Source organism: Pygoscelis adeliae, unplaced genomic scaffold, assembly GCF_000699105.1.
Source record: "Pygoscelis adeliae isolate BGI_AS28 unplaced genomic scaffold, ASM69910v1 Scaffold51, whole genome shotgun sequence".
Taxonomy (NCBI): domain Eukaryota; kingdom Metazoa; phylum Chordata; class Aves; order Sphenisciformes; family Spheniscidae; genus Pygoscelis; species Pygoscelis adeliae.
This window is the reverse complement of record NW_008824007.1, coordinates 600,355-611,474: the sequence shown is the minus strand read 5'-3', so window position 1 is coordinate 611,474 and position 11,120 is coordinate 600,355. Positions and strand designations below refer to the sequence as shown.

Below are 11,120 nucleotides of genomic sequence, written 5' to 3'. Positions count from 1 at the left end.
AGATGCTCCATGGTTGCTCCAGTGTTGCTCTATTGTGGAAAGCGTAAAGCAGGAGGTGGAAACATCCAAATGTTAGCAGGCAGGTTGTGAGGTGCAGTTCCCATTTTGTTCCTAGCAAAGAGCTGTCTACAGCAATATAAAGGGCACTGGAAAATGGCCAGTGGAAATGCTTTCGTAGTGCTAGAGTTAAATTAAGGCTTTTGTTGCTATAATTATGTTGATTTAAAAACACAAATGTAATTTTCAGTACTTCTGACCAGCATAACTATGCTGTTAAACTTTTCTCTGTCAATTTGTTGGGTTAGCCTTTCAAAGGACAAATTTTCTGTGTAACATGGACAGAATAATTCCTGTGACCAAAGATACGGAGATGGCTCAAGTGGTAAACTCTCCCTAGAATGGCAGCTTACCAAAAAAATACCATAAGGACCTAAGGAAGGATTAGGACAGCATTACTTCTTACTTTACCAACAACAGGCTTTGACCTAGGTTTTGACCTCTCATGTGCTCTGTATGATGCTCTGACCACAAAAATACATAAAATCAGAGGCTGAAAGCAGGAAAAAATTGCTGAGCACATTTGAAGTATTGGACAGGTATTAATACACTGCACAGGGCATAACAAATGAGTGTCTGTGTAAATCAATAAAGCTTTCTATAAATGGACAAATGGTTTAGTATGAATAACAAAGAAGTGCACATGGTAACCAGTGTTGTAGCATTCTGTCAGGGATTTTAAAGTTCACTGTCATAACTTTGTTCCTCTTAACCTTTATCGATGAGACCTTCAAAGCATGTTGAGCTGCTAACTTGACGTACAACCTTTAGACCTTCATCTCCTGCCCATGGCAGGGGGGGTGGACGAGGTGATCTTTAAAGGTCCCTTCCAACCCAAACCATCCTATGATTCTATGATCTGCTTTTCCCTTAGTGCAAAATACATACTACTCTCTCCTTTCTTCTCTCTTCCTCCCCCCATCCTTTTGTTTTGTCTCAACTCTACCATGGTTGAGTAAGAAAAACTGTCTTGTATGTGCTTCTCTTTTATTCATGCCTTCTAGTAGAAAATTCAGTGTTTTAGTTCATTTCATTGTGGTTATAAAAGTGTAGAGGATTGTCTGTTGAAGACTTCCTAATAGATACATGAAATAATTCTTCACTTGAAGACCGCAGTGCACCAAATATATCCTAATTCATAAATTGTTGGAACAGGCTAGATAGATAACAAGATGTTGTTGTTCCTGTTCTCTTGACTTAATAAATCAAGGCACAGAAAGGTAAAGTTTAAACTTTTTGAAAACACTTTAGGGACTTAAGTCCAAATCTTATTTTCAAACATAATTTAAGCACTTCGATTTGGTCTTCCAAGAAGCACATAGAAATGGCTTTTGCAGGATGTTAAGTGAAAGTTGTCCTTTCAAGTGCCACTTAGAGAGGCAAATCTGGAGAAGACATGGATGTCTCATGACATTCTCAGACACTTCTACCAAACACAGGTAAATGTTGAACAAAGTATAGTTAGTAGACAATCCTTAACCTGTTGTAATAATCCTCTCTACAATCGTTAAAAACAAAGAGGAGAGAATGAAGAAATCATCCTAAATGTCTGTATCAATGTAAGAGTATATTTATTAAGTGTATATTTATTTCAGCTATTTGTAGTCTGGTGCTGTTATTCAGCTGAAAGGTGCCGTGTTCTATGAGTGTAGGTGAGGACGGAAGCCCAAAAAAAGGCTTAGATTTGGCACAGTGAAACTGGTGGGAGATCTCATGCTTTGACCATGTAAACCCAGAAAAAAAGACTGTGAGCTGGAAAGGAGCAGAGCACTTTTTGGCTCAGAGTCTACTGATAATGAATACTTTTTGGGAGACAACAGTTCCCTCTGTTTTGGGGCAGGAGCGTGGAGGGCTTGTATTTGTTTTTTTCCTATGATGCAAAAAGCTGTAGTGTCTTTTGTTGTTCATTAACAAAAAAAGTAAATATGGCCACATTAAGGATATATTTGAGATGCATTTTACACTTCAGGTGAAGATGCATTTTCGCAAGAATTTAAAGTTTAGGTGGTTGTACTGCCTGAATGGATGCTTCTTGTGTTTTGGTGTTAAGGGTATCCTAAAGCTAATTAACATGACCATTTTAGAAATTTTTTTAAGAATTGTAATTAATTGGCTTGCCTTTACTGATCCAGTATGTAACACGGTTTTAGAAACATGAAAAATGCTAAGGCTGCCGTCTGTCTCCTTGTTTCTTTATAGCATCATGAACAACAATTCGTTGTGAACCAAGGAACTTCCTCTTGCCCCAAAGGAAAATCAATTAATTTTAAGGAAACATTGTGTAATGTGAGAACAAATATAGTTCATTTCGTTGCACCTGACTTGCATCTACACTCATGGGAAATAAATGGCAGATTCTCGTTGACTTCAGCGGGAACAGGACTAGGCCTCAGCGCGTCAGGTGTGTAGTCTGTCTGTTACTAGTCTTGAACGGAACAGTGCAAAGAGCTGCCCCGTAGGAGAAAACACAGAGTGTTCTTCAACATCTATGAGGGAGAGAGAAAGCTCTTAGCTGACCTGAAGATAATCTTCGTCATTACTAGGGCCATGTTTTCCATCCTGAGAAAGGGATTAAAATTGGAGTTGACAAAGGCTCTCATAATAGCTGTATCTTAGCAATGGTATCAATACAAGGCAACCTCTGTTTTATACAAAGTAGTCTGAAGTTTTCACTTTCAGATTGATTTTCCATAAACTCAGTCTCACAGTTCAGAACAAAGTTGTCTCTAATTAAGGCAGTTGCAGGCTGTTTAGCATATCCAAGTCATGATTGAAATCTTTAGATTTTCCAATGTTTGGAGAGACTCTTGTGCAAAATACTTTCTTTCAAATCAGAACTAGGAAGTACCTCTGTTTTGACATTTGTAGAATCCTTGAATCTATAATGATCCAAAAGGAACATGTAATGTTTCGTTTAATGGTAAGTTATGCCACGGTTATTTCTGGCTGACTGAATGATACTGTGCTTTGAGAGCTGACCCCCCCAAGAAAAGACATGCTTGCCTGTAGGCGTTGGTGGCAGGCGTTGAATGTCGCTTGTCTGCAGCAGTTTGCTGGGCTGCATCACTTTTAGAGTTTGCGAGGCTTAGGGACAGAGACGGTTTATTTCTGTGTGTAACATAAAATACACACAAATTCCTAGAGGACAGCTATACCTAAAACTAGAAATCACTATAGAAATCAGTTGATATCTGAGAGAGTACTGTTCTCTGTAATCTAGGTTTTTTCCTGCCTAGTCCCCTGCTAGGTTATGTATGGGAGAAGTGACTACATTAGGGGTCAGTACTTCTCTGCCACTGCCTCTGGGTGCCTGCAAGTGTGCAATAGCTTTCATGCTGTGAGAAGCGTGGGCTTCTTATTGCAGCTTAGCCTAGTGTAAGTATGGCCTGAAAATAAAAGTGAAAATAAAATGTAATAGTGGTTTCCTCCAAGGATACCTACTTTGCTTAACTGGCAAAAGACGCCTAGAATATGCAATACTGGAGGTAGGCAGATCCCTCTGAGCAAAAATTAAGCAAGTTTACAGTAACACCAAAACCCAGTGGTTTCTGTTAAATAACTGAAGGTTTGGATTAGGAGGCAGGGTTTTGAGACCACAAGTGCTACTACAAATTTTCCAAATGAATACTTTGGGGGGAATGAGGATTATTATCAAGCATTCAGTTGCAATATCAAGTGATTTAGTATATCAAGTAGTGGTTTTCCCATGTTGTGGGAACTGGCACAGGATCTTAAGAAAAGTCATTCAAGTGTTCCCTTCTAGTCCAGTCCTCATTACAAAAATGCCAAATAAATAGGCATGATTTGCTTGGCAATCAAGAAGCACAAAAGTCAAACTAACAGTGACTGCAGTACATCCTTTCACTACACTTTCGAAGCCAGTGGTGTGAAAAAGGGTTTTATTATACAGGTGTTTCCACTGTGGCTTGATAAGAGGGGAAATGTAGCATTTATTTATAAAGCTGTCAAGTTCAGATTTCCTAATTTTGGTAGCCTATTTGTAAAGGAATAGCTCACTGAAATCAGAGGTTCAGCTAACAGATCCAAGAAGACTTAGCTTCCATTTTACAGCCTCACAGCATTCAAAAAAATGGAGTAAGAGAAATATGGGGAGCTCTCTGGGTATTTTGTATAGTACAACTGTGTGTTGTAGTTCTTTTCAACATCTCTATATGAGAGCAGGCTGCCCTAACTATTTTAGGATAAAATCATACAATATATTTTTATGTTAGTGAAAATGAAAATTAAGACAATCAAATCCATAGGTATACCAACATGCGTGAGTTAAAGGCTGTGCAGACTAATCCTTTAATGATTGCTTCAAAACAGTAAGAAGAGAAGGCTCTGGGGAGACCTTGTTGCGGCCTTTCAGTACTTAAAGGGGGCTTATAAGAAAGATGGGGACAGACTTTTTAGTAAGGCCTGTTGTCATAGCACAAGGGGTAATAGTTTTAAACTAAAAGAGAGTAGATTCAGACTAAGGAAGAAATTTTTTACGAAGATGGTGAAGCACTGGCCCAGGTTGCCCAGAGAGGTGGTGGATGCCCCATCCCTGGAAACATTCCAGGTCAGGTTGGACGGGGCTCTGAGCAACCTGATCTAGTTGAAGTTGTCCCTGCCCACGGTGGGGGGGTTGGACTAGATGACCTTTAGAGGTCCCTTCCAACCCAAACTATTCAATGATTCTATGATAAGGATTTATTTTGGATGGCATTTTAGGGTGATAGTCATAGAGAAAACATCTGAAAATCTTTAACTCATAGAAACAGATCTTTATGTACCAATCATCTTTTCATTTTTATCGATCAATTAATCGGCAAGAATGTCTCTATAAAAGCAAACTGATACCTGTATGTGATAGCCTCTTTGGTATGGAGGACTATTTACCCTCCAGCTTCTGATTTCTTACTGCTGCTTTTGCTTTTGCGGCTTCTGCTTCTACTTTGTTACTTACTTCTGCATTTGTACTTTTTGCTGCCTCATCTCACAGTGCTCTCTGCAGGATCACCCATAGACATTTTATAGCCATATGTTGAATCCATTGGTAGGTGACATTGTGAAAATATGATGCAGAGCGTTTTACCACCTTTGCTGGCTTTGATTGTACCCTCAAGATAAAGCACGGATTCCATACACTTGTTTATTTAGACTTGTAAATAAGTAAACTCAATGTGCCCTTGTTTCTTACCTCCCTTTTATTCTTTATTCTCTTTCAATATACTGGATAATTATGTATGTTTACTTTTTCTTCCTAATCTTATTTTTAGGATTTAGCTGAATTTGAAATTGTTGTTAATTAATCAATTTATTGGACTTTGGGATTTTCATTTTGTTGAATCATTGACTTTTCTTAACAAGGAAGAGAGAACTGTGCATCATTCCACAGAATCTTTCCATACAGTACATTACATTAAATTTTTCTCTATAATTACAGATGTTAACTATATTTATGACTGTTGCTTTGATAACCACAGTTCTTTTGAAACAGCATTCGTTTAACTTTTATAGGCTGACAGAAGGTTAAAGTGAAGCAAATAATGTAAATTGTATAATAGTTGTAATTACGTGAATGCATTGATTTTGGTGTTACGGTTATGTGATGTGAAGTTATGCATGGGAGGCAGAGAGGTTTCTAGAGCCAGTTTTAACTCATCGATTTTTATATATTTAGTTTCTCAGTCTTTAAGAGAAAACTAGTTGAAACTTGCTCTGGTGCAACTGTATACAGCACACTAGAGATTTTCCTTTTCCAATACTGAAAGAATTCCTAAAGTCAAGTCATAATATATAGAAAAATACGTTGATTTACTGTAAATTACATACCAGATTGTGCCATTTTGAAGTTTGCTCTATGCAAAAATATGAGTGTAATGGAAATTAAAGATAGATGAAAGGCACTACTATATAGGAAGCTATCATGTTTAAACTGACATGCGAGAAATTTTCTGACTTTAAGATTGCATGTAGATGTAGTAAAATACCTCTTTTACTCTTGAAATGATAGGAATTGTTTTTTAAGTAAAGACTAATAAATTTATCTGGTTCAGTTAAGGGGTGTAATTCACCAATTAGCTATAGTATGACCAGTGCATCTGGAGTTACCCACTGCAGAAACCAGGCTTATGAAGAGCTGCCGCAGCTAAAAGTTAACATAAGATTGCCTTTTGTTTCCTTTTGATAGTAGCTGCCTCTGCTTCCAAGTGGCTTTCTCAGATAGCAAGTTCATTCTAAACAGAAAAGGGAGAGGAAGAAAAGATACACCAATATCTTCTATAATGTTTCATTGCCAACTCTATTGCACCTGACAAGATGAGATTGTGGGCATACTTGGAATATCTGCTCTGATATTGTTCTAAATTGTAATGCATGGTGTGAATAATCTCATAAATGAATGTTGCTTCTGATTTTACTCAAAATAGCAACTTGTAGCACGATAAATTGTATGGTGCTTTTAATTCTGGATCTTAAAGAAGTACACAAAGTAAGCACCCTGAGAATTTTTATGAATTGTCATGTAGTACAAGATACCCTTTGATTAATTTACATATTTATTTATTTATTCTATTTTACTGTAGGCAGAGAATTCAGCGCTGGCTCTGGAAAATGAAAATCAGAGAGAACAGTATGAAAGATGTCTTGATGAGGTAAGGTAGATAGATAAAAAGATTGTTCTTACCTGGTACTATAATTAAATGAATAGAAATTAACGTCTTCCTCTCTTACAAGGTTGACATTGTTCTGCAATTTTCTAGTATTACCTCATTGTAATTAATTCCAAGAACATGTGTCTGGCAGTCATAGATATTGTTCTCCATGACCTCTGCTGTAAATCCTGTTTTGACCACATCTCTTCACAGTTGATATCCCTGTGACCAATATTTGGCACTGGTTTGGTTTCATGAGGAGGAGAAAATGGTAATTTGCCTGTTAGGTTTTGTGTACTCCTTTTCTGTAGAGTGGAACACAGGTGGCAGTGGCTTCTTCCGTCAAAAATCCCCCAGCTTTCCTATGTAATATATTCTGTAACCAGGGAATTTCGTCTCTAAGCTCTCCCTTAGGGTTACACACACAGCTTTTTATGCTGGGTTTTTTCTAGCTGTTGGCTCACTTCTGCTACGTGGCTCAGCTTCTGATCAGACCTTCCAGTTACAACTACAATATAATTCACCCATCAGTTACTCTCTGAGCACTCCAGCAATGCTTCCCATTCCAGAAACGTCTAGTATCTCCTATTGCATGCAGCTTTCTCCATATATATACTGATGCTTACTTCTTCCTATTTACCCTGAAATAAGGCTCTTCAGCGTACACAAGAGCTTAAAATAGTTTTAAGACTTTTGGTAGCTCGAAGAGTTGCTTAGTAGAAATCATTTACCTGTTCCATAATAAGAATGCATAGTAGCATAAGTAGTTAGCTAACATGCAGACAAAACAAAACAAAAACTACACCAGCATCTCAGGTGTACCTTTGAGAAAAGAGTGCGTGAGTGTGCAAACCACACATAGCAGATGACAATTCATGTCTTCATACCAGCTTTTTGAATTTTTAATCAGCATTTGCTAAAGTATTACTGGCATGAGCAATACAGCTCTGCTACAAGAAGCCTCCAGTTTAGTGCAGATCTTCATCAGCAAATCTGCACTTTTGCCACTATAGCATATTTTTATCAGGGAGCTGGAGTAAAAGACTTGCAGATACACTTTCCCACTAGGTTATGCTCTGTTCTGTGGCACTGGGATACCAGCAGAGCCTTGGTCTGCATTGGCCTGAGTCACTCCATGCAGTGCACACTTGAATGATGTTTGGATATCTTGGTGATAAGGATGAAATTACCATATAATTATTAACTTTAGTTTAAATTACAGGGCTTAATTTAAAATTGTTTTCTGATTGTCTAGGACAAATGTGTGCCTACATAATTAATTTTGGGAATCAGTAAAGCACCATAATTGTCCATTCCAGCAAAACACTCCATACAGATTATATAGACAGAAGATAAGTTTTTATTGTGTTTGCAGTAACATGATGGATTTCTGATCCAGGGTTGTGTTTTTTACATGCTGTTGCAGTTTAAAGAGCGAATAATTAGATCAAACTATGGTCTGAACTTTATTGTCTTCAACATTATGTTGGCTGTTTTCAGTTCTTCCATATTAGCACAGCTGTATCCATCTTCTCCCACTGTGTCAACTTTTTCAGGAGAAAGTGCTTCTCGTAGCTTGTGGTTTTGTGCTTCCCTGCTCGATTTTTTGTTTGCTTATCTTCTTCCTTTTTTTGTCTTCTGTTTTGTGTGTAGTGACCTCTCTTGTCCTTCCCCATGGCTTGGTATCACTTTTTTCTTCTCCCCCTTTCAGCCCCCACAATGCTTTGGCAGTGGCACTGTAACCAGCATTGTTTTAGCTGACACAAATTTGGAACTAATCCTTTCTGATCACTGAGGTGAAGAAGTTGTTGCCAGTGACTCAGGCAACAAACCCATATTTAATAATTGCAAGTCCTGCAGAGTCCCAGGTTAGCACCCACCTGAGCACATCCCCTTGGTGGAGCTTCACAAGAAATCGCACGTTCTCACCCTACTTCATTATAGTAACAATAAAGAGATAGGAGATGAGACATAAATGTAATTAGTGAATAACCCAATCAATGATTGTGAAAACCTTCACTTCCAACCAGAATCTTCTGAGGATGTGTTGTATGTGACAAAGTCCTTTCCAAACAGGGATTCTTACTGGAGATCTTAAGAAAATAAAATGCTTTTCATAAATCTTGTTATGAAAAAAAAAAAAAGTCTTCCACTTGAAAATTTCTTTCCTTTAAGACTTTAAGTCTGATGCTTCCTCTGTTCATAACTCTTCTCACACCAACCCCACTTCTTGAAGGTGAAAATCTTTTCAGGCCTTCCCTAGTTTGGGCTTCAGGACTTCTTCAGCAGTTTTTAGGAGCAGATGTATCCTCAATAGCTATGTATGTGTCTGTGCTGCAGCTCCATTTTGCCCCAGGGAGACCTGATGGGTTTAAAGGGAGGAACACAGATGTTCCTGAGAACACGAGGCTGTGATCACACCCAAACCTGAGACACCTAAGCCTGCCACCAAAAAAATTGAGTGCCTACTACAACCATTATTTTAATTTTGCCTCTGAAGTCCAATTAGTTATGAGTGTATTGAACTTCTCCTGGGCTGATACACAAGGAGTGCTTACCTCCAAAGCTAATACCTGGCCATTCTGGCTAGTTACATGTTTGGGATGCTTGACAGGCCTTTTAGGTAATGAAGGCTGGGAACATCGTTTGATAACTATTGGGAGAATGCTGCCATCTTTCACTCATCATTGAGCATCCTCAGATTGCAGCTTTTCTTCCCTGGGCACAGGCAAATTCTGCTCAGGGTACTCAAGCATCATTTAATCTGGCCACCCTGCCAATAGTGTCCCTGCTTGGTCCCTCAGGCCTCTACAGCCGTGTGATAAGGACACTTGCTATGCACAGTGTGCTTTCTGCTGAGGTGTTGGTAGCCATTAAGCTGCATATGAAGGTAGTAAAAATAACCACCATGATTTTTCTGTCTATGTGTGACAAAAAGATACCAGAGCTGAGTTTTTAAAGCTATGCCTGCCATTATTTTCTCTCATTTTTCTTTTTTTATCAATGATTTTACATAGTTCTTTTCATTCATATAATGTCCCACATTTAATATTGTATGAATGCTTGCACCTGTGACTTAAAAATGCATGCTCTCTAATCATTTTCATGGTAAAAGTCAGTGAAACTCAAATGTTCACAGACATGAAATCTGAAAAGGATATGAGTGAAGCTGAAGTGAGTCCTTTATGAATTTTAATAAATATTCACTGATTTTTAATGTAATTGTTCATCTCTGAAGTGTACATATAAACAACTTTAGAACAGTATTTGGAAGAAGGTGTCATTGAAATGTTCCAGTACTTGATAAATAAGAAAAGAGCTCATTTAATTTCAGAAATACTCCACAAACATATCTGTCACTGAAAAATTTAATGCAAAACCCAGCATTGCCGTCTTGTATCTTTGGGGTTTGAGGTTAACATGCTTAATCCTAATTTCCTAACCTGGAATTCAGCTGTCAGTTTATTGGTAAGTGGCAATGTCATGGTTATTCACATCACTGTGTCAGCTGAGATTTCTGTCAAGCTTCGCCATACTTACACGCAGGAAATTGTGCAACTTAGGATAGATTATATTTTTGCTGATATTTTAAGAATTAGCTAATCAAAAATACAAAGTTACCTTAAAAAGGCATTCTATTTTTAAGATTTGAATAAAATATAAGACCTTTCATTTTAGTACACTTGAAATGTCTTTGTGCGAACGAAACCATAAGTTAAAGGCAGCTGTGAAAATCTCAGTACTTGTGAAAGGTATAATAGATGTTATACTGGGTCTCTTTTCTTTGATTCATTCTTTTATACCTTTTCTATTAAGACCACTTTATAACACGTATATGTAAACATAATTGTGTAAGGAAAAAGTGAAGCTGGATCTTTTCTCTCTTTTATTGCAATCCACAAAAGGAAACCTCACCTAAAGATCTTGGCTATTAAGTTCAAAGGAAAGGCAGGCAGTGTGAAGGCAAGCAGTGTCATCTCCTACATAACAGCAGATTGAGGAACCGGCCATCTCTATTCTATTCCTTGTTTCACCTTGATTAACTGCATGAATCACAGGTCAAGTCATTTTACAGCCTGCTTTTTACTGGGATTGAGCCTAGTTCTGCCTCATATCAGTGGGAATTTCACATTTTCTGCATCTCATAAGTCAGTCCCTCTGCCTTCAGTGGTCTCAGTTTCCTCAGTTTTTGGTAGTTGTCAGTTTTGTAGTGCAGGCTTATGTTGTTCATTCATATCCATGGTGTCTCGATACCTGTAAGTAAAAATGAAGTAGATCTGCTAGCTTAGCAGTTTATTTCCATCTGGACACTAGCGCTGCTGTAGGAGTGGAATGGCAACCTCATTTCAAATGCAAAAGTTTGGATATGACTCCACTTACTGACTGCTAAATTAATTTTAGTAACTGCAGAACGTTTCA

At 37.9% G+C, this 11,120-nt stretch overlaps 1 protein-coding gene across 1 annotated transcript in view; it reads left to right on the top strand.

Annotated features, from left to right (window-relative positions):
- Positions 1–11,120, top strand: part of NCKAP5 (NCK-associated protein 5) — a 398,182-nt gene that overhangs the window by 280,576 nt on the left and 106,486 nt on the right. Inside the window, exon 7 of the mRNA XM_009325811.1 lies at positions 6,633–6,701. Within this exon, the coding sequence (XP_009324086.1) occupies positions 6,633–6,701 (69 nt within the window). The remainder of the gene's footprint in view (positions 1–6,632; positions 6,702–11,120) is intronic.